This window comes from Rhinolophus hipposideros (genome assembly GCF_964194185.1).
Source record: "Rhinolophus hipposideros genome assembly, chromosome: 14".
Classification (NCBI taxonomy): domain Eukaryota; kingdom Metazoa; phylum Chordata; class Mammalia; order Chiroptera; family Rhinolophidae; genus Rhinolophus; species Rhinolophus hipposideros.
The window spans coordinates 53,443,770-53,468,694 of record NC_138060.1 but is presented as its reverse complement, the minus strand read 5'-3'; the positions used below and the strand labels follow the sequence as shown (position 1 = coordinate 53,468,694).

The 24,925-nt window shown below is 36.6% G+C and overlaps 1 protein-coding gene across 13 annotated transcripts in view; it reads left to right on the top strand.

The window, feature by feature from the left end:
- The window catches only part of LRRFIP2 (LRR binding FLII interacting protein 2), a 101,643-nt gene that overhangs the window by 5,080 nt on the left and 71,638 nt on the right, over window positions 1-24,925 (top strand). For all 13 annotated transcript variants that reach the window (XM_081073014.1, XM_081073011.1, XM_081073012.1 and 10 more), the window contains exon 2: window positions 11,035-11,178. In XM_081073014.1, coding sequence (XP_080929140.1) covers window positions 11,089-11,178 — 90 coding nt within the window. In that variant the 5' untranslated portion in view covers window positions 11,035-11,088. The remainder of the gene's footprint in view (window positions 1-11,034; window positions 11,179-24,925) is intronic.

Sequence of the window (24,925 nt, the reverse complement as noted above, 5' to 3'; positions counted from 1 at the left end):
ATGTTCTGGTTTTGAGCATGTTTGCCAAGAATCAGTCACATGTTTCACAACAGGAGAAAAACATTACTGTTAACTGGCATAGGGAGGCCATGCCCCTGGTTGAAATATTCTAATTCAGAGACCTTCACACTTGTCATTGGCATCACAAGGACACTGGGAATGACGGGCTCTGTCCTTTTACAGAATTATTTTGAGTTCATACAGAGAAAATTAGCTCCTTGGTGGTTTCTATACTTAGTGAACGATGCACTTGAGTTTAAAGTTCCTTAACTGATCTCACTTCTCAGGCTGGAAAGCTTAGTGCTCCACCCTTTGGACCAAGGTTCATGTCACCATATTTAACTGCAGCCTGTGTAATAGTTAAGGTTGTTTAAAGAATTCGACATGCAGGGGCGGCCCCATGGCCCAGTTGGTTAGAGCACGAGCTCTCAACAACAAGGTTGCCGGGTTCAATTCCCACACGGGATAGTGGACTGTGCCCCCTGCAACTACAGATTGAAAACGGTGACTGGATTTGGAGCTGAGCTGCGCCCTCCACAAGTAGATTGAAGGACAACGACTTGGAGCTGATGGGTCCTGGAGAAACACACTCTTCCCCAATATTCTCCAATAAAATTTAAAAAAACATTAAAAGAATTCGACATGCAGACTTAATTTACAGATGCAAAGCCTGCATTCTTTCTTTTGCTTTAGATAGGTTGTGACTCCTGGAAATTTAGCTTTTCCCTGCCCTCTGAAATTTGGATTGTTAGCATTTGATGATGATGATGTATTTAGTATTCAAGTGAGAACAAAAAAATAAATTGTCTTTCTTTATTGCTATGTCTGGTTTATGCCTGTTATTTCCCTTCCCGGTCTCAACCTTCCACTTCTCCTCCTCCTAAAAAAAAAAAAAATCCTCCTAAAAAAAAAAAAAAAAAAAAAAAAAAAAGGTTAGAACAGAGCAGAGGTGAGAGAGTGGTGGAAAAGAAGTTGGAAAGCCTTGGGTTACAAGTGCATATAAGGGTGGTTTTATTTTCTCAGAAGTGGTATATTAAAACACTTCTGAAAGAATCATAGTTCATCTTTTTCCATTGTTTTCACTTTGAGCCCTGTGTATCTTAGTTTTTCCTTCAGTATGAACACCACAATTTTAACTAGTTTTGATGTAACACATTTTTACTGCTTTAGGAAACAAATTTAATTTTTAAGTTACTTGTTCTGATTGCTTTGTTATTCTTTCATCATCCCCCACTTTGCTAAGTAGAAACATTTTAACAGCTAGGAGCAATCTTTTGGCTCTGTTCTAAGTTAAATAGAGGACAGTATACTGTATGCAGAGGATTAGGATGTTAAAATGTTTATTTCCCTGTTAAATGGTTTAAATCACTTATAACAACAAACAGTATAATTAGTAAACATGTTGCTATTTTTTTCAAAAAGTATTTCAGTTAAGTGACTCAAGAATTACAGGATAAAATGAGAAAAAAATTCAGTTTGAGATTAGATATTTCTTCCCCTGTTATGGATATGTTATATCTAAGGGGACAGTCAAGGGAACGAGAGGGTCACTGTTCCCCCGTCTTACCAAGCTCATCCTTTGCTATCCATCCAAAGTTTCTCTTTTTAATTGTGGTAAAATATACATACTATAAAATTGACCACTTTTACCATTTTTAAGTGTACAATTCAGTGACATTAGGTACATTTGCAATGTTGTGCAACCATCACCACCATCAAGCTCCAGAACTTTTCATTATCCCAAACTGAAATCTGTGCCCATTAAACAACTCCCCATCCCCCACTTCTTCTTTCTGTCTCTGAATTTGACTCCTGTAGGTACCTCATGGAAGTGGAATCATAGCATTTCTCTTTTGTGTCTGGATTATTTCATTTCACACAATGTCTTCAAGGTTCACCCATGTTGTAGCACGTATGAGAATTTCACTCCTTTCAAGGCTGAATAATATAGCACTATGTATATATCACATTTTGTTTGTCCATGTGTGTTGATAGACACTTGATCTGCTTTCACCTTTTGGCTATTGTGAAGAATGCTGCTCTGGACACAAGAATATAACTATTCAAGTTTCTGCTTTCATTTGTTTTGAGTATATAAGTGGAATTATTGGATTATACAGCACTTTTGTTTAATATTTTGAGGAATTGCCATACCATTTTCCACAACAGTTGCAGCATTTTACAGTCCTACCAGCAGTGGACAAGGGTTCCAGTTTCTCTACATTTTTGACACACTTGTTATTTTCTGTTTTTTTTTTTTTAAATAATAGCCATTCTTAAGAGCTGAAGGTGGTATCTTATAGCTTTGACCTTCATTTCCTTAATGATTAGGGATGTTGAGCATCTTTTCATGTGCTTATTGGCCATTAGTACATCTATTTGGAGAAATATCTATTCAAATCTTTTGTCTATCTTTGAATTGAGTTGTTTGTTTTATTGGGTTGTTAAGTTTTATGGATTCTCTACATATTCTGGATATTAATCACTTATCAGATACATGATTTGCAAGTATTTTCTTCCATTTTGTGGGTTGCTTTTTTACTGCTGATAGTGTCCTTTGATGCACAAAACTGTTTGATGAAGTTCATTTTATCTTTTTCTTCTGTTGTCTGGGCTTTTGGTGTCAGATCCAAGAAATCATTACTAAATCCAAGGAAGCTTTCTGCATGTGTTTTCTAAGAGTCTTATAGTTTTGGTACTTACGTTTATTTCTTTGATTCACTATGAATTAATTTTGTATGTGGTATAAGGTAAGGGTCCAACTTTATTCTTTCGTATGTGGATATCTAGTTTTCCCAGCACCATTTGTTGAAAAGACTGTCTATTTTCCATTGACTGATCTTGGCACCTTGTTGAAAATCATTTGACTCTACATGCCGGGGTTTGTTTCTGTGCCCTCTCTCATATTCTTTATGTCTTTATGCCAGTAACACACTCTTTTGGTTACTGTAGCTTTCTAATAAGTTGTGAAATCAGGAAATGTGATGCCTCCAACTTTGTTCTTCTTTTTCAAGATTTTGTCTGTTTGGGGTCCCTTGAGATTCCATATGAATTTTAATTTTAGGATGGCTTTTTCTATTTCTGCAAAAAATGGCATTGGGATTTGATAGAGATTGCATTGAATCTGTAGATTTATTTGGGTGGTATTGACCTTTTAACAATATTAAGTCTTCTACTCTATGAACAGGGGGGTGGCTTTTCGTTTATTATCCCCTTTAATTTCTTTCAACATGTTTTGTACTTTTCAGTGTACAGGTCTTTTGCTTCCTTGGCTAAATTTATTCCTAAGTATTTTATTTTTGATGCTATTGTAAATGGAATTGTTTTCTTAAATTTCTTTTTTGATTGTTCATCATTAGTGTATAGAAATGTAACTGATTTTTTTTTGAGTTTATTTTGTATCCCCTACACTTTGCTAAATTCATTCATCCTAAGTTTTAAAAGCTGTTGTGTTCATTTTTTTTAATGTTGTATAACATATTACATAGATTTATCAGCTTAAAACAACACACGTTTATTATCCCTGAGTTTCTGTGGAGCAAAAGTCTGAACATGACTGAGCTGGGTCCTCTGCGTAGGGTCTCATGAAGCTGCAATTGGGACGTTGGCTGGGCTGAATTCTCATCTGGAGATATAACTGATAAATTTCTGCTTCCAAGCTCACTTAAGTTTTTGGCAGAATTAGTTTCTTTGTGATTTTAGGACTGAGACTTGTTGCTCACTGGAGGTTACTTGGTCATCCAGAGGCTGTCCACAAGCTCCTAAAGGCTGTTGTCAGCTCTCAGAGGCAACCTAAAGTTTCTGGCCCGTGGTCTTTGAAGATATGGCCACTTCGTCAAGCCATCAAAGAGAGCCTGGAGCAAGTCTGCTGGCTAGACAGTCTTATATAATGTAACATAATCATGGGAATGTCATCTTTGTCATATTCTTTTGGTTAGAAGCAAGTCACAAGTCCTACCCACATTCTTGGGCAGGTGTTTACACAAAGGTGTGAACAGCAGGAGGGGAGATAAAGGATGGGAGCCACCTTAGAATCTGTCATAGCTGGTTGCAAAGTAGCACATAGTTTATAAACTCATTTATGTTTAAAAAGTAAACTCATTTGTGTAAAAGTATCTTCAGATGGTGGAAATGACTGGTGGTTTGTATTGTAAGTTTGTATTTCTTCATTATTTTCTCCCATTTCCCCTCAGTACAACATTATTATTTTACAATTTTAAATCACTAGTTGGTATTTTTATTATAACTAAATAAATCTTGTTTACTGCTTAGCCAAGTATTATTCGTTAAGTTTCAGTTTTTCCAGGGGGTGAAGAGTTACTTTGTTTTTATTTTATTTATTTATTTAGCTTAGTTTTCTATTCACCTTATTTTTCCCAAATGCTCCAACAGATTTTTCAAGCATCTATCCTATTTATCTAATTTATTTTGAGCAAAACAGTTTATTTGTGAAATATAGAGCAATATAAAATAAAAATACAGTTTCAGTAGGAATAAAATGAGCACCTGTGGTCTCATTACTTGGGTCAAGAAATGAATCATAACAATTATCCTAGAAGTTCCCTGTATGCATTCTTTAGTGGTATTCCTTCCTCTCTAGGTAATCACAATCCCATTTTACATGTTAATCATTCTTTTGGGACCATCCACCTGCCCCCCACAATCCTGCAGTCCAGCCCACCTTCCATATGTGTATTTCTAATCCATATGTTCTTTAATTTTGAAAAACTGAATAGCTCTGCTCTCCCACCGTTTTGTGTCTGTCGGTCAGAATAGACTAACCTACTTTAACAAACAACCCCCAATTTTCAGTGGTTTAACACCAAATTTATTTCTCACATCTCTGTCTGCTGTATGTTGGAAATAATGGCAAAGGAGTAGTTTGTTCCTGAGTCACCCAGGGGTTCAGTCCCCTTTCAGTTAGTGATTCTGCCATCCCCTGGGACCTCAGTGACTTTCACTGAGTTCTCTGGAAGATTTGAGGGCAAAGAGAGGGAATGTAGTAGATTGTATGGAAAGTTTGAGGGACCAGTCTTGGGTATGGCGTATATCATTTTCGCTTGCATTCCCTTGGCCAGAACTCAATCAAATGGCTGCTCATAATGGTAAGGATGTCCAGGACATGTAACATAGCTGTGGGCAGAAAAGGGAAATGGCTTGGTGAGCAATGAGCCAATCTCTGCCATAGTTTGTATCCCTAAGCTGTATATTGTTTCGTTTTGAAAAACTGAATAACAAGTGTAAACATAGGAAATGTCCCTGTTGCCACTATTAAGTGCAGGCTCCCAGGAGAAGATAAGCTGCAAACAGAGTCTTCCTCAGGCCCTTTTTGGTAAGTCATTGGGAAAGTTTGTTAGTCCTGGGAAACCATAAGACTCACCACAATCAGGGCATCTGGCAGAGCTGGAGTCTTTACAAGGCACTGAATACCCAGAGGAAGTATGGTTAGAGGAAGTTTGCTTCTCAGCTCATTATGCTCTAGCTCTCAAGAATAGGTAAAAGCAAAACACTTCTGTGCTGTGAAGTCTTCAGCCATTCTAGGCACTAGGGGAAGGGACAGCAGGAACTTCATCAACATGAGGTCCAGACAAACGAAATTCAGATCGAACCTGGACAGGGCTCACTTCAGATTAACAAGTCTCAAAGGCTGTGGAGATTTTGGTGACGATGGTCCTCCAATGTGTCTCTTGAATCTCGTTGCCTCGATCTGTAGCTTTCTCCCTGGGATGTCCATCATCCTGCTGGGGATCCATCCCCTTCGCTCCTCTTCTATGTTGGATTTATTTCCTGGATGCTAAGCTTTCTCTCTTGATTTTCTCTTTTATTTGATGAAGTATATCTTCAAGTAGCTGATTGACAAAGAGGATAAAAGAGGTAAAATATTTAAGACCATGCATGTCTGAAAATGTCTTTAGTTATCAAGTATGAGAATGGGATGGTTTGATTGGGTACTGCTTAAAGGTTGTCTCTAGTTTTCCTTCAGAAGTTTGAAGGAATTACTCTATTGCATTCTTGTTTCCAGAATTACTTTTGGAAATCTGAAACCATTCTAATTGTTAATCCTTTATACATGCACTGATTTCCCCACCCTGGGAAGTTTGTAAAATCCTGGCCGCCACTGTTTGAAATTCATTCTGATAATTCACTGTAACATACCTTGGTGTGGACTCAGGACTTGGGTGAGCATTGTTTTGAGCAATATGTTTTTCATGTACTTAGAATTTCATTATGTTTCTTAAGGGTGATGGTTAGTGTTAAACCTGAGCGAAAATCACGGTTTTACTGCAGATGACCAACATACATTTTTATTATCCTACTCTGTTTTTTGAAAGCCTCAAAACATTGTGGAATGAAATTAAGAAAATAAGATTTTTTAATTGCAATTCCCAGTTCCTGTGTTGTTCACTTAATCAACTACCCTTCTCAACCAGTTACTTTTTATCTAACACTTTATTGTAAAAATTTTCAAACATACAGAAAAATTGAAAGTGTCCTACTGTGAACATTCGTGTACCTGCTACTTGGATTCTCCTGTTAATGTTGTATTATATGTGATTACCTATCCCATCCTATCCTATCCTATCCTACCCTACCCTACCCTACCCTACCCTACCCCGATCCTATTTTCTGTAGCCACTCTTCTATCCATTATTTCACTTTTTTGAGGGATAGATTTCAAAATATGCAGCAGATATCAGTATACTTCAACCCTAAACATTTCAGTCTGTCATCATTGATTAGACTTCAATATTAGTTTAGAAAACTTGTTCTTTTGAGGTACAAATTGCGTGGAAAGGTATGCGTAGATCTTAAGTGCACCATTTAATGACCGCTGTCTTTTGTCTCCTAAGTCAAGTGTTCTAATGAGGGGACTGACACCCATCATTAAGGCCATATTCCCAAAACTTGTATGTTCATTTAGACTTTCAAACATAGACTTTGAAGAACACAAAGTATCTTAGAAATTTCTTCTTTGTTTTTATTGTGTAGATGTGTTGTATAGTATAATGATTATAGTTAAAGGCATTTTTATTTTTTCAGATTGTTCCATGCTTCAGCAAAAATTCTTAGCATGCTGATGATATCACATAATGCATGCTAGAGGAAATAACTTGAGGATATTTTTCTTTAATTAAATGAATAAAATTGTAAAGAAAGGCAAGGATTGCCCTTTTGTCAACTCATTAGCTAAATATGTAAAAGAGGTAGTTAATTCAAGACACTAAACATTTATGGAGAGCTTTATAAATTTATTAGGTGGTTGTATTTAGCTTAACCCCTTTCAGCCTCACATCAACCATGTTAAATAGTTGGGACAGTTGTTTCTACTCTACAGATGCAGAAACCACGGCTTGGGCAGTAAGCAAGGCAACTGGTTGTGCAGCTAGTCCTCTCACTTGAAATTTTGTCCAGTGGCAACAGCTGCAGTCACAGTGTGTCTTCAGTTCAGGTGTCATTCCAGATACTGCGATTTGTTTATAACTACCCAGTGTTTTATTGTGCAGACGAGTGTTACCTGAAATGACAGCTCTGATGCAAAGCCTTACCATGCCAGTGGTTTGGTTCTCCACGATGAGCTACTTAGATATGAAGGTGCTGTAACCATCAGTACCCAGACAGAACTAAGTGTGCTGTCTTTATTATAGAACGTGACACATTGTTTTGTCACAAAAGGGAACTGTATCATGTTTGAAGTGCCACTTAATGTGGCAAAATCCCCGTTTTTCAGAAACGTGTTCCAGGAGAAGCTCATTGGGAAGAGAAAACCTTATTGATGTACCTGTCTGTTTTGGAAGGTTTATATTCCACAACATCCTGAAGGTGCTTCCCCCTCTTTTCCTTAGATGGACAAATACTTGCAGACAAAACCATCGGGAGAAAGTCTGCTTGACAGTATCTCGGTAAAGGACTTTCCAACAATGCAGGCAGTTCTGTTCTTCTCAGTGGATGTGGAGCTTTAGCTCTTGGTTTGGCGATACCACTAAGGAAAAACTGGAAGAGAGGATATGGCCCCCGAAGAAAAGTGTTCTTGAGGAAACCTCCTTGGGATAGAAACTTACTGAAAGTCCTTTTAGGATCAGACACTGGAAATAACCTATTTGAGTCCACACCCTTATTTTTGTCATTTTGTTAAAAAGCAGTTTTCCATTGACTATGCCAGGGATCTTATTTCTTTTAAGGTTTCCCCTTATCGCTGATAGCATGTTTTGGAGTTATTAGAAGATAGATTGCAGAGAAGCTGAAAACCTTGAAGGATGTCTGTCTACAGAGTACAAATAATATAATTCTTTCAAAAGTGCTAGATTGACTTTTTGAAATAGTGGTAGAACTGTCTCTTGTACAGTTGAAAAAGGTGACAGGACCTGGCCAGTCACATAAACACCTGCGTACCCTCTGTAGACCACCTCAGGGATACTGTAGATGCCTGATCATGGCATTGTACACCAGAAGCTAAACAATAATGAATGTCAACTATAATTTTGGATATATAATGTGATGGCTCGGTGCGAGGTCGGAGTGATAGTGAATGGGGGGAGGGGGGTCCACAGTGTGAGGGATATAAATGATGAACGTCTAAGTATTACCTTGTCTTGTACACCTGAAACTAAAAAAAAAAAAAAAAGAATACCAAGGAAGACAGGCAGGAAGTTGTTCCCATTTCCTACGTTAACCATTGCCTCTATCCCTTTTCATGTCATTTTTCTCTCAGGACTGATTAGCCTGGAGCCTGTTGAAACAGTTTAGAAGCATTTTTAAAAAAGAGATAATTCTTTGTGTAAATCTGTGTGCTAGGAATATCCTAGCAGGTGTAAGGTCTAAGGTATTGTTAGTTGAGAAAGAAGCAAAATGGATTATGAGAAAAGAGGAGAAAGAAATATATTCACAAGAACCACCAGCTGTGGCTTCAGATAGTGTGTCTCAGCTATAGAGCATATTGTACCTAATTCAGGTACGATCCAATTTGGGGCCAGTTTATTCTTTGAGTCTTGGATCTGAATGCTTTTATATTTTTAAAATGCATCTTTCCCCAATGCTGTTGAAATTTTAGAGAATCAAGGAGAAAAAACTGCATCCATAATCCTATCCTTCTAATGAAACCAGTTAGTTACATATATAATACTTTCAGCCAAATCTTTCTTTTTCTTCTGTGATTATTTTTATGTGTCTAGAATTAGAAAATGCCTACGTTTTTGTCTCCTGCTTCTGTGAAATGTCTTTCAGTGTGTCCTTAGAAAGCTGGCTGAAGGACAAATATTGGGTGGTAGATACTGCAGTGCGTTAGCTAAATTGTCACTCATGTCTGGAAAAGAACTTTGTGCTGCATGCTGCTTTTTTCTCAGTTGGTGGTTAATATTTGTGTACTATTACTATTAAGTGACGAATGGTCTTTAAAATTATGCTGAGGTTGAGGAGGATGGAAGACTTCTGGGAAAATCCTCTGTGCTTTTCAGAAATGTCCTGATCTGTGGCTTGCATTTATCAGCTGCTGCTTTCAGATGTTCACTTATTTTTTTGTTCGTTTCCATTCAAGTGAGTCTTTTCTGACGTATATCCAGATATATTTTCTATGGCAGAGTAATCAGCTATCATCAGTCTTCATTCTGATTGACAAACATAGCAAGCTAGCTCTGTGGGTATAAGAAATGGTATCAGGTAAGATGAGAATAGCCTGAATTTTCATTGGAGAAACTTTTTTGGAAGAGTGGATTGATGGAGTGGTTCTGTTTTATTTTGCCTGAATCAAGTAAATTCTAGTACCATTATAGTCACTTATAGTTTTAATATGGTTCATCCTATCAAGACAGAATTATTTGAGAATTTCTTCGTGACTCACAGTGTAATGAAATTTCAGCAGTTTATTTTGTTAAAGGTAGGAATTTTTTTTTTTTTAAGTTGGTGGGTGTTTAGCTAAATGAACTGGCTTCTTAGGAATGTGTATAGGAGAGAGGAGGGTCATGCAAATTGGGATGCATTCTTTCATGAGAATCTTTAATTTCAAATATGTACCATCTGTTGGAAAGGTTAGATAGTCTGTATCATCCTTGTTATGTAATCCTGAAAGATTAATGTGTTTCGCTCTTTTATAAAAATAGGCCTATTTCATAATAATCACAATAACAGTTTCATAGATATATTCTTAGTGTTGCCTATGTCAGTTTTGTTCATCACTGTCTATTCAGAACCCCCTATAGTACCTGGCACTAGCAGGCACTCAGATATTTGTTGCATGGACAGTGTTGGTTATTGTTAAATGCCGATTGTTGTCTTCATTGTTATTGTTAATTTCATTTGTTATATTATGTGGTGACAGTTTACTTGGAATTTTTAATTAAAAAAAAATTGTTTTTTAATTGGGGAATATTGGGGAACAGTGTGTTTCTCCAGAGCCCATCAGCTCCAAGTCATTGTCCTTCAATGTAGTTGTGGAGGGCGCAGCTCAGCTCCAAGTCCAATTGCTGTTTTCAATCTTTAGTTGCAGGGACCACAGCGACCATCCCATACGGAAATTGAACCAGCAACCTTGTTGAGAGCCCGCGTTCTAACCAACTGATCCATCCAGCCGCCCCTGGAATTATTTCTTAAATTGCTCTAAAAAGCCAAGGTTGCTTTTATAACTTTAAGGTTCTATGTTAAAATTTCTTGAGTATGTTCTCTCAAAGCTTTAGCCTGAATGACTTTTCTGAAATGTTTTTTCATTCTAGAATGACAATAGAGTTCAGAAACAGTAATAATTTTAAACAAATAGAATCACTGTTGACTGCAGTTTTCTGGGGCTAATATTATAACTCATCCTCATAGGTTGCCATGGGTAGCATGGTAAAAAGTTGGGAGGTTCAGTAATTAGTATAAATTTAAATATTCTAAATTTTATTGGAATAACTTGATAAAGAGAAAAAGTATTTGATTACTAATTAATTTGTATGTTAATACATAAATATAATTTCTCTTTGTTAAAAGTGAATGTATAATCAATGAGCATTAAAACTGCACAAAGAGAAATATCTTAAATTTCTCTGTTTCTGTTTATTTCAGGGCTGAAAACAGTGAAATCGCCTTTCAGAATTAAAAGACGATCAAGACGACAAGATGGGGACTCCTGGTTCTGGAAGGAAAAGAACACCTGTGAAAGACCGATTTTCTGCAGAAGATGAAGCTTTGAGTAACATTGCCAGAGAGGTGTGTCTGGAAAAGCCCCTCAGCACTGACATGCACCGATGAATGTGTTGTAAACATGCTGGGGTGACAGAGAGAGAGTTTCAGAAGGCTTACTCTGAATAAAATGTTTTATCTGGCCTCTAAAATACTGTATTAGAATAAAATATAGTTACTATTCCTTGACTTGGATATGTAGTCAACTCATCTAAAACTACTTTTTCATTTTATTTTTGTGGATTATTTGAGTTCCTGGTACTTGTCCTAATGTATTGAAATTTATAATTAATCTTCAACATTGAAACTTAAAGTAATTAGAACCTTGAAGATATGGTAACTATATTATAGAAATGTCCATTGGGCTACATACAGTTAATACATTCCAGGAGACACTGTATAAATGTTGACAGAAACAATCCTTATTTGGTATCTGCTAGATTCAGTATCTTAGCTGTTTTTTTAAATCTTTCAGTGGAATTTTTATGTTTAATGTTTAGCTACCTGTTTCCCTGAAAATAAGACCTAGCCAGACAATCAGCTCTAATGCGTCTTTTGGAACAAAAATTAATATAAGACCAGGTCTTATATATTATGTTATATTATACAAGACCCAGTCTTATATTATAGTAAAATAAGACTGGGTCTTATATTGTGTTCTATTATGTAAGACCCAGTCTTATAGTAAAATACAGCAATTTTACTATAATTTTAGAGCAAAATATAGTAATGCTCCAAAAGAAGCATTAGAGCTGATTGTCCGGTTATGTCTTATTTTTGGGGAAACACAGTAGTAACTGGGCTTCTGGAGCATTTTTGTTTTGGTTTGTTGACAATTCAGAAAAAAGAAAAAAAGGGGAAGGGTTGTCACCTATTGAATCACTGGCAACATTTCCTGTTGCATATTGGAAATTTAAGATAACTCCCAGCTGTGATTTCTTAGTGAGGTGCCAACTTTGTTTCAAACTCTAACTCTATCTGCAGCTGTAGACCTGACCATAAACTAATCTGATACAAGAATTGCTTAGAGTATCGTGTTATTAAATTGTATTCTTTCGGTGAGAATTATTCCCTCATCACTTCCTCTTTGTTACTCTTAGTAAATAACTCATTTAGGACTAGTGCTGTTTCCTTTTGACATATTACACAGTATTTTTTTGAGCCAGCTTTTTGTTACATTTTTTTCTGTGGTAAGCTACTCAGCTTTTGAATTAAAAGTTAAATTCCATAGGAGGATATTTGAAGCCAAGAAAAGTTATCTAAAAATTGATGACAAAATTTCAACAAAATTTATATTACGTTAACAAAAGTACTTTAAAAAAAATCAGGAGCTATTTTTAGATAAAAAGGTAAAAGGTTTTTAAAAATTAGGTAAATGATAAATACTTTACAACAATCTTAAGAATTTGCATGAATGAAGTATTTTGGAAGCCACATGGTTTTAGTTGAAAATTGAAACTACTCAAGAAATGTTTACTTCCAAAATTGAGGAATATGTCCCGATTTCTGTAAGGGGAGAAAATACCAGTATCTTCTAGGCTCATTCTGTACTGTCATTAAGTATTTGAACTCTTATTGGGTATGATCCTTCATTTACAAAATTGGATAACATTCTAACATCTAATACTTGAGTGCTTACTATGTAACAAACACTATTCTAAGTATTTAAAATGCATTAATTTAATCTTCACAAAATTCTGAGATTAGTTTTCTTATTAACTTTCTTTTACAGATGAAGAAACAATTGCACAAAAAAGTTAAGTAACTTCCCTAAGGTCACATAGCTAGGAAATAGAGGAGCTTGGATTCAAACACATGAACTCTGGCTTCAAAGTCTGAGCATTTAACCACATACTCTGCTATATTATTTCTGAATCTTCTCCAACTCCTTCATAAATAGCTTGTTTTTCTTTAACTTCATGATTTTGAAAGCACTTTCACATTTGGGTTCTCACAATGCCTTATGAGATAGATAGGATAGGTATTATTCTTAGCCTTATTTACAGACTTGGAAACAGATGAAGCGGAGAGATAAATGTCAAAAGGTATCAGAACTGGGGCTCAAATTCAGCAATTTAAAGCCATTGTTCATTTTACTATACCATACTTTCAGAAGATGTGGGCTTTGGAGACGTATAAGTGTGCCTTTAATTCTAACCCTGTTGCTTTCTGGTTGAATAGTTTTGTTAGACTTCAGTTTCCACACCTATGAAATGGGAATAATACTGTGTCCCTGTCTCACTGGGCTGTTGTCATGATTAAAGGAAATAATGCCTGTAAACCTTTAACACAGTGTGAGGCTTTGCAGTAAGCTATTTTGTTGCTTATTAATAAGTTGAAATAGAAAGTGAGAATAAGATAAAATAGTCTCCTTTTATAAAAATAAATTTATTGAGATAGGGGTTCTAAAACATCGTTGATCATCTAGAATCTCCCAAGGAGCGTTTTCAGTGTACAGATTCCCAGTCTGTACCCCATACTTCTAAATCTGAATCTATAAGGTTCATCTCAGAAATCTATAATTAAATACACACACACACACACACACACGCACACACACACACACACTCCACACTCCTTAGGGGATTCTGATGGCCTGTCAGGTTTGGGAACCATGTACCAAAATACACAGAAGATCCTATTCTGGAGGGTCATTTTTAAAAAATTGAGGTATAATTGACATATAACATTAGTTTCTGTTATATAACATAATGATTCTATGTTGGTATATATTGTAAAATAATCACCACAATAAGCCCAGTTAATATCCAACACTGCACATAATTACAATTTTTTGTCTTGTAATGAGAATTTTAAGATCTACTCTCCAAGCAATGTTCAAATATACAACACAGTTACCGTGCTGTGCATGACATTCCCAGGACTTGTTTATTTTATAACAGGGAGTTTGTACCTTTGGACCACCGTCACCTATTTTGTGGCCCCTCCACCCCCCACCACTCTGGCAACCACCATCTGTTCTCTATGAGTTCTGGGGTTTTTTGTTTTTGTTTTTTTTTTTAAATATGATTTTACAGTTGTTTTCCTCCCAGGACATTGCTATTTTGCTATGAAATAACAGTTTCACAGTTTAGTCCAGTTACTGTTGTTATAAAACGATGTAAAAAGTCAGTAATTCTAGTTTTCGTTTCTGTCTTCAGAGCTCTGAATATGAACACGACACCTTTAGCAACTTGGTCCAAAGGCTCAGCTTTAATCTGAACTGTGAAAGGGCCAGATTTTACTATTAAGATTTAAGACTTTATTTACACAATAAGTTCCTAATGGGGGGTGCAGTACTTTTAAAACTTTGGAGGACATCTGGTTAGAAGTTTTAATAATTCTTTCATATGTTTTTTGTAAATCTTTCTCTTTCAAGTTTTCAAAACCAGTTCCTTTTTTCCTTTAATTATTTAATTATTTAATTGAGGTATACTTGACATACAACATTACATCAGTATCACGTCTACTACATAATGATTCGGTATTTGTGTATATTGTGAAATAATCACCAAAATAAGTCTAGTTAACATCTGTCACCATACATAGTTACAGAATTTTTTTTTCTTGTGATGAGGGCTTTTAAGATCTACTCTCTTAGCAACTTTCAAATATGCCATACATCATTATTAACTGTAGTCACCCTGCTGTACATCACATCCCTATTTTATAACTGGAGATTTGTACCTTGTGACGCCCTTCACCTATAGGACCTACCCTCCACCCCTGCCTCTGGTAGTCTCTTCTCTGTATCTGTGAGCTTGGGGTTGGTTTTGTTTTTTTGCTTTTGTTTTTAGATTCCACGTGTGAGATCATATGGTATTCGTATTTCTCTAACTTATTCCACTTATCTTAATGTCATTAAGGCCTTCCATGTTGTCGCAAATGGCAAGATTCCATTTTTTTAAGGCTGCGTAATATTCTACTGTGTGTGTATACACAAACATACCACGTTTTCTTCATGCATTCATTGATAGACACTTAGGTTGTTTCCATATCTTGGCTCTTGTAAATAATGCTGCAGTGAACATGGGGGTGCATTTATCTCCTTGAGGTAGTGTTTTTATTTTCTTTGAATAAATACACAGAAATGGAAATGCTGGATTATATGGTAGTTCTATTTTTACTTATTTGAGGAACCTCTGTGCTATTTTCCATAGTAGCTGCACCAATTGATATTTCCACGAACAATGCACAAGGGTTCCCTTTTCTCCACATATTTGCCAACACTTATTTCTTGTCCTTTTGATTACATTCTAACACCTGTTAGCGATTCTAACAGGTGTGAGTTGATATCTCATTGTGGTTTGGATTTTCATTTTCCTGATGATTAGTGATGTTTGAGACCTTTTCATGTATCTTTTGGCCATCAGTATGTCTTTGGGAAAATGTCTATTCAGATCCTCTATCCATTTTTAAAAATCAGGTTGTTTGTTTTTTGAGTATGCCTCAAAAGTATGAATTCTTTACATATTTTGGATGTTAACCCCTTTTCAGATACATGATTGGCAAATATTTTCTCCCTTTTTGTAGGTTGCCTTTTTATTTTGTTGATGGTTTCCTTTGCTGTGTGGAGGCCTTTTAGTTTGATGTAGTCCACTTGTTTATTTTTGCTTTTGTTGCCTTTTCTTTTGCTGTCAAATCCAAAAAATCATCACCAAGTTTGATGTTAAGGAGCTTACTGCTTATATTTTCTTTTATGAGTTTTGTGGTTTTGGGTCTCATGTTCAAGTCTTTAATCCATTTTGAGTTAATTTCTGTGTATTGTGTAAGATAGCGGTTGCGTTTTTTTTCTTTTGCATGTGGCTGTCCAGTTTTCCCAGCACCATTTATTGAAGAGACCGTCCTTTCCCTCTTGTATATTCTTGGCTCTTTTGTTGTAAATTAGTTAACTATATATGCGTGGGTTTATTTCTGGGCTGTCTGTTGTGTGCCACTGATTTATGTCTGTATTTATGCCACTGCCATACTGTTTTAATTACTATAGCTTTGTAAGATAGTTTGAAATCAGGGAATGTCGCCCCCAACTTTGTTCTTCTTTCTCAAGATTGCTTTGGTTATTCGGGTTCTTTTGTAGTTCCATACAAATTTTAGAATGGTTTGTTTTATTTCTGTGAAAAATGCCATTGGAATTCCCATAGAGATTGCATAGAATCTGTAGATTGCTTTGGGTAGTATGGCCATTTAAACAATATTAATTCTTTTAATCCATGAGCATGGAATATCTTTCCATTTACTTGTGTCTTCTTTCATCAGTGTCTTATAATTTTAAGTGTACAGGTCTTTCACCTCCTTGGTTAAATTTATTCTAGGTATTTTTATTCTTTTTTAATGCAATTGTAAATGGAATTGTTTTCTTATTTCTTTTTCTGATAGTTTGTTATTAGTGTGTAGAAACTCACTTAATTGTCCATTTATATATTGGATGGTTGGCATTCACAGAAAGTCCCTAATTCATATTTTCTCCAGTAGGATCATCCCTTTCTCACACACACACACACACACACACACAAATAAATTACCTTACATTGGAAACAAACGAAAACTGATATCCTTTTTACAATTTAAAAGGACAAATAGCTTAATCTTTTTCTGTTTTAGTTAAATCTTAAGAGTTTAATTTATCTTTCCTCATTTCAGATTGCCTTTTGAAGTAATCAGGGAATGCCATAAATAAAGAGAAATAACCCTTTTCTCCTGCTTATTATCTGCTCAAGTTTCCACGCTTCTCAATTGGTCCCAAATCAGGCAATTAGGAGGAAAAGATACAAAAGGCATGAATATATTCTTCAAACTCTGTAATTTGCATGTGAAAATATGGAACTGTGTGCATTTTACAAAACTGATACAATACACATAACATAAATTTACTATTAATCATTTCTAAACATACAATTCTGTGGCCTTATGTACACTCACATTGTTGTGCAGCCATTTTCACCATGATCTCTAGAATGCTTTTCATTTTGTACAACCTGAGTGCATTTTAAAAAGATGTTGAAAGGTTTGAAGACTGCTCCATAAAAGCAGGAATGTGGATGGATTTAGAAGTCACGTGACATCTGTAGTAGGCAAGTTGCTGCTTTGCTGGGGAAGCATTGGCTGTCCAAGGTATCAGAAGAGCTCAGCAAAGAAGGTGTGGGAAGGGATCACCAGCAAGCTCTCTAGAGCATGAGACCAATCTGGAACTTTCTTGTTCGCTTAGCTTTGATTGTTCCACACATTTGGGGCAAATGCAATTAGACGTTTGGCTTTCAGTGAAAATTACCCGAAAGCACAAAGTGTATCAAACTGTGGAGCCTTAGACAACCAGCCTAAAAGTTGGACAGTAAAGAAGGCCAATAGGAAAAATATTGACTCATTTGAAATATGGTTGTTGGAGGAGAGCTTGCTGGGTACCCTGGACCGCCAGAAAGATAAACAAGTGGGTTCCAGAGCAAATTAAGCCTGAAACATCACTGGAGGCAAAAAATAACGAAACTTGAAGCCATTTTACTTCGGGTACATCATGAGAAGGCCGGGTTCTTTGGAAAAGAAAATAATGCTGGGGGAAAGAAAAGGCAGCAGGAAAAGAAGGAGACCAAATATGAGATGGATTGGCTCTATATGAGAAGCCATAGACATGAGTCTACAGGAGCTGAGCGGGGCTGTTGAGGACAGGACATCGAGGACGTCACTCATTCATAGGGTTGCCAGGAGTCAGAGCCAACTCAACGGTAGCTAGCCTTTCAAAAGGAGAAAGATTGAAGGTAGGATGAAAGCCAGTTATGCGGCCTTACCATAGCCCGTTTGGTGAAGGTTATGGTGCGTGTTTTATGAAGAGAAATTGAAGCCTCTTGAAGGGTTTGCAAACAGTCTTTTTAAGGCATCACCAAAGCCTGGAATAGTACTGCTTTCTTTGTTTTAGAGCTGAAATTATGAAGAAAACATCTCTTCAAATGGAAGTCATCAGAGTGTTGCTTATTTTTTTGACTTGATGATCTGAGAGTCCTTCCAGCTTTAAAATTCTGTGATTTCTTTCAATGTCCAGGACTTGAAGAAAATTCATACTCATCATGCACAATTCTCTTAAACTTAAAGAATCACTAACAGACATAGAAACTGATCATCTTTTATAGAAGTTGGACTCTAGCAAACAGAGTGTTTAGAGACTTTATATTGAGAGCAGAATTTACATGTATACATATTTGGTACTCAAGCCTACTTGTAATAGAAAGGAAGAAAGGAAACTATGGCTGGTGAACATTTGTGGCTGTTAGAACTTTTGGATTTCATTTTTTTAAAATAGCTTTATTGAGATGTGATTCAGATAACATAATTCACCCATTTGAAGTGTATACAACTCAGTGGTTTGGGTATATTACATTATTTTTAAATATATTTATATTTAAAATTTTTAACAATATTTTAAATTGTTAAAATGCATATAACAAAATTTGCCATTTTGACAATTTTTAAGTCTACAATTTAGTGGCATTCATTACATTCACTATGTTGTGTAACCATCACCACTATCTATTTCTAAAATCTTTTCATCACCACACACAGAAATTCTGTAACCATTATGCAGTAACTTCCCACTTCCCCCCTCCCAGCCCCTGGTAATGTCTAATCTACTTTATTCCTCTTGAATTTGTCTTTTCTAGATATTTCATATAAGTGAGACTATACAGTATTTGTCCTTTTGTGTTTGGCTTATTTCGCTTAGCCTAATGTCTTCAAGATTCGTTTACATTATGGCATGTATCAGAACTTCATTGCTTCCCTCTTTTGTAAATATCTGCATTCCTTTATATGACTGACTAATATTTCATTGTATGTATAAACTATATCTTGTTTACCTATTTATTTGTTAATGGATGTACTTTGTTGGATTTCATTTTGCTGCCTAAGGAGTAATAGCTATTCTAGGTATCTGTTAGTGAGAATCAAAAATTTGTGGGTTTTGATTCTGGATTACCAACCTGAGAAGAAGTATACAAAGGGAAGAAGTGTGCTCAGTTTGAAAGTATAGTCCAGTGTTCTTGTTTTATGGAATGATAACCATAATTGCTCGATAGATCTTCTCATAGTTATTTCGCCATTTTATTTGAGTAATTTATTCGTTTTTAGACCATGGCAAATTAAGGATAAACTTTTGGCAAGGACAGCAGCTTTTAAAAATGCAAAGAATTACCATAATGAGAAATAATTATGTGCATCAATATCATCTTTCATTTAAGAAACTTTAAAAAAAAATTTTGAATGTCATTCATTCAGCAAATGTCTGTTGAGCATCTTCTTGCGGATGCTGTGTTAGGTATGGAGGATACGGAATGGACAGGACCAGCACGGTCATTTCTCTTATGGAGCCCAGCTTCTAGAGAAGAAAACAGTTACATAATGGACTAGTTCCTCAATTTTCAGCTCCTTTTTTCCCCCTCAAAACGAATGTCTGCATTTAGTATGGTAATTTCGTGTCTGAAATTGAAAGCTGTGATTGTCAATGTATGTCACACCCAGTGGCATTCTTAGACTTGAAGAAACATAGTAATATATTTATTTACAACTATGTTAAGTGCTTCAAGTGAACAGTAAATGGTTTCCTTAGTATGTGTGATGGGGATTTGACAGGCTTTGGGAAGGCTTCCCGGAGGAAGTGCCCTTTCAACTTGAGTTTTGAAGGATGGATGGAATTCTTTGGGGGAAAGGGATTTGTCAGATATTGTGGAGAGCTTTCCAGTCAGAGGGATGAATGTGTGACAAGCTTTTAGGACTGAAAGAGTATTGAGAATCAAGGATTAAGAATAACAGCAGCTAACATTACTGAGGTCTTGTTATATACCGGGCTCTGTTCTGAGTACTTCAAATGAATTTCATCTTCATGACAACTCTATGAGATGGTCTACTATTCTCATTTTATCTATGATGAATCCAAGGCATGGAGAAGTGAAGTGACTTGCCCAACAGGTACTAGAAAGGGGCAGAGCTGATATTTGCACTTAGGCTCCTACGCTCGTAGTTGTTGTGCCTCCCGTAAGATCGCCGTTAACAATAACCTGCCCAGCAAAGAGGAGAACAGCCAGACTGTATAGGCCAGTGGTTCTGAACGAGGGTGACTGTGTCCCCTCAGGGTTATTTGGCAGTGTATGGAGATGTTTTTGCCTGTCACAGCTGAGGGAAGGCTGTGCTACTGGCATTGTGGGTAGAGGCCAGGGATACTGCTAAAACATCCTACGGTGCACAGGACAACCCTGCACCACGGAGAATTATCCGGTCCAAATGTCAATAGGACCGAGGTTGAGAACCTTGATATAAATTCTTATAGAATGTATTTAGGATTTTGGTCTGTGTCCTAAGAGCAATGGAAAAATTGAAATGCTTTGTGTAGGGGTATGACCTGATCATATTTGTGCCTGAAAGGAGGACTTTACTGCGGATGGATATTATGTCAGAAAGAGGCATCAGTGGATGCAGGGAGACGAGTCATAAGATGTGCAGAGGTGGCCTGGCCTAGAGTGATGACAGTGGGGATGGTGAGAGGTGGTTGGAATGGAGAGGTAAGTAGCGGATGCTCGGTGTGTGGCTCTTGGTGGGTAGCAGGGCGGGGAAGTTTGGGCTTGTGCATCAGGGTGGATAGTGGGGAACAGTAGAGTGGGGAGGAGGTTTGGGGAGGGAAGATCATGAATTTATGCTGACCTGTGTTAAGGTGCTTGTGAGGCATCTAAGTGGAGATTTTGAAAAGGCAGTTTTGGGGAGGGATATAGATCAAGAGCTCAAAGGAGCCGTCTGGGCTTCAGATAACAAACACTTGAGACTTGTGAGCATGTAGAAGGTTATTGAAATTAAGAGTGTGGGGAGCGGCCAAATAGCTCAGTTGGTTGGAGCGTGGTGCTCTTAACGAGGTTGCTGGTTCGATCCCCACATGGGCCACTGTGAGCTGCGCCCTCCACAACTAGATTGAAACAACTACTTGATTTGGAGCTGATGGGTCCTGGAAAAACACACTTAAATAAATAAAAGTTAAAAGAAAATGAAATTAAGAGTGTGGATGAGATTGTCTAGGGAGAAAGTAGAGAGTTGAAGATAATCAGCCCTCAGGGTAAGCCCTAAAGAACTCCAACATTTCAAAGTCAAGTCTCTGGTCTTCTTTAATTCAGTACCGTTAAGTGTTCTCAGTGGTGGTACACAAATTTCTAAAAGATTATGAAATGCGAGTTCTTTTTTCAGAGTTATAAAAGTGAATGTTTTTCTTTCCATTTTTACCCTGTTAAAAAAATCAAAATTATCTCCCTTTGTACTTGCTGCTTTTATTAGACAAATCCTTGGAAGAGTAAATCTAAGTTGTTATTTTTAGTCATATAGGATTCCTTCTCTTGGCATTTGTGCTGATTAAGGGAGAATTATTGAAGACTTTGTTGTGTATTAATGTGACTGAAAAATATTTGGTGTACTGTTCACTGACATAATCTTCACCATTCCTGTCACTGACAGGAATATTGGGGGAAAAATTCAAATAGCACAATGTCATTAACTTAAATGTGAAGACAAAACTGGCAACACCTTTTTTCCCCAAAATGATTTCTGCTAGGACTGTGATTCACATTTCCTTCTTTGGTTAGCTGTGTCATTGCAAATCCAAAGCTTCACTTTTCCTGTGCTATCTATCCATTTATTAAGTTGTATTCAGACCTCAGTAATAAAGTCCGTAATCTTAAATTCCCTCTCTTATAATGTTTTACTGTCAAAAAGTCTCCAAATGAAAGAAAGATATAGTTTGAGATCAGAAGAAAATGAGTTGAACTCCCTAGATTTTATCTAATATATACTGGTGTTGATGCCCTGGAAAATTTAAATATTTGGTATTTAACTTCATAAATATCTGGTATTTAAGCTTCATAAAAGGTGGTTAAACATAATTACATTGTAAGGTCTAAGAAAAATGGTATGTACCTAAGATTTTCTACTAAAGGGAAGTTGCTAGGAAATTGAGTAATGATTTTTATTTGTTAATTTGGAAACCATAGCAACACAAATATTATGTCTCTTAATTTGTCTTTCAGGGTTCTTTTAGCATGAGTGTCATGGAAGAATAAACAAAATTAAACACAGTCAACTCTGAAACTCTGAATCTTAGCAACCTGAATTAGTCATTTTCCTTGACTATTTCACTTTCTAGAATTTTCTATTTCAAATTTATTGAAATTAAAGCATGGTCTGTAAAGGTTCAGATTGTACCTTATGTCTCTTACTGATGCTAGTTGCATGGGTTTTATATTATGGATATACATGCAGGCTGGAAATTCCAGACTTGGCTCAGTTTAGCACATTTCTGCCAAATTATGAAAATTTAATTTGCCTCCCTTTAAAACTCTCACATGATCACAGTAGGATAAAAGTTTTAAAACTAGAGGTTTTCCTTTTTTAAAAGGCATTTGAGTATGCATTTTCATGTACTATTTTTCTTTTGAAAAATACTAAATGCTGAAAGGTTTTGATAATAATATAGGTATCCATAAGTCCACCACCTAACATTAATTGGTGTCAACATGTTGTGATAATTGTCTCAGATATTTCCTTTAAAAAGATAGGCAGGAGGGAGAAGGAAGACATAAACCATGTTTAGTGTCAACAGGGCCAGCTTTCGCCCACCAACAGGGAACCACTGTCATAAAATAATAAGATAGGCTTCCTGTCCATGTTCTAAAAGTTCTAATGTCTCTATTGTTTTATGAGTTTTTGTGTGTTACTTCCTAAGCGCTCTATAGGCACAGGTGTGTGAACCATCTAGAACCTTATGGGAAACTGCCAGAATAATAGCTCAGCATGGCCAGAGAAAGGTTGGGGAAAGGGAGGAGATGATGCTGGAGAGAAAGTAGGGGCCAATCATGAAGGGATTTGTGTGCTGTGCAGTTTAAATTAGATTTTGGAAGTTGTGGTGAGCCATCGGAGGGTAAAACGCTTTGAGATTTGAATTATACTATAATTGTTTTAGCCACCATGTGACTGGTGGGTGGCAAAAAGCTAGTTAGGACGTTGCGGTAGTCATCTTGGAGTGAGATGATGAGAGCGTGAAGTAAGGCAGTGAAAGTGGGAATGGAGAGGAAAGTTTGGATAGAAGAAATAGTAAAGGGACGATCTTGATGCGAGCCAGGTAGTTGAGATTTTAGTGACTGAGTGTGAAAATCATGTACGACTAGGGAGGAGCCATATGATACTTCATTTCAGTTTTTGGGTAATGGGACAGCAGATGGGAAGTAAAGAGAGAAAGAGGAAGTTTATGGGAAAGATAACTTCAATTTGTGGTATATTGAGTCTGAGGTTCCAGTGAGACTGCCTCAGTGTTTAATAGCCAGTTGGATTAGGACTGTGGGAGAAAAATCTGGATTGGACATGAAGATTTGCAGACTATCAATATCACCGAGGGAGGGTGCATAGACTGAAAAGAGTGAGATCAAGCCTGGAAGCTTTGGTTATATTAAAATATAAGGAGCTAGTAGAGAAAAACAAGCCCACAAGTGATTCTGAGGGAAAGAGCTCAGAGAGTCAAGAGAAAAACCAGGAAGATTCGGGAGTGGTTAGTGATGTTGGAAATCCAGAAAGGACAAGTGAGATAAGAATAGAAAAAGTTATTGGGCTTGGTAGTTAGAGGTTATTAGTGACTTTTGCATGAGCAATTTCGTTTTCTTTCTTTTCTTTCTTTTTTCCTTTTCTTTTCTTCCTTCCTTCCTTTTTTTTTTTTTTTTTTTTGCATGAGCAATTTCAATAAAGCGTTTGGGCAGAAGCCAGGCTGTCATCATTGGAATATAGTGGGAAGTGAGAAGGGAAGTGTGAGAAAAGTTGACTATAAAGAGAAGACAGGGCAGAATTGAACCAGGAAGGATTTGTCTGTTTGTTTTTAAAAGATGGGAGAGACTTTGAACCTACTTTTGATGAGAAGAACAAACCAGTAGAGGGAGAGAGTGAAGACAAAAGAGAGATCAGATAGTTGGGCAAAGTCCCTGGGGAGGATGGAGCTCACGTCAGAGTATGGAGCACGTGTGAGTGTATGGATGTATCAGGAGGGACGTATGTATAACATAATTCTCTTGCCTTTGAATCTTTGAATGATGCATTCAAACTTAAAAATAAATAGACGTAACCTTTGTTTTCCCCCCAAACCGTAGTCCCAAATGAAATTTGACTTGTGGGCAATATTCCAAGGAAACAGTAAACATTTCCTGTGCATTGGATAGATCCTGCCTTATTTGTAGACCCACTAGACAGATGGAAAATTTATAATAAGATTTGCCTCAGTTGAGTTTCTGATTTGGAATGCCATTGGGAGCTGCAGCAAATTTATTTTAGCTTGTTCTCCTGTGTTTATTATCCAAAGTAGTAACAGAATCCAAATTTAAAATTCAGAAAGTATAAGGATACTTTTGTGTTTTGGGCATCATGAAATATATCATCACTAATCATATTTAGGATGTTTCCTCTCGCTTGTTCCTTAATGTTTCAGACAGATTAATTCAACAGTCTGGAATAGAAAGGATGGGAGGAGAGTTGAAATGAAGAAAGTGAAGTTAGAAATAGGTAACGAAGTGTTCTAGGTGAAAGTGGTAAGAGCCTGCTCCGAGAGGGGAAGTCTGTGGGAATGGAAATTAAATGTTGGATTTAAGAGATATTGTAAAGAAAGATTTGGTTAGGAAGTAGGAGGCTGTGAGACCTTGGGTTTTAAACAAGTGTGACAAGGGTTTCATTTCTGGAGGCTGGAAAATAGGGAAGCAAAACCTATTTACTGGGGGAAGATGAG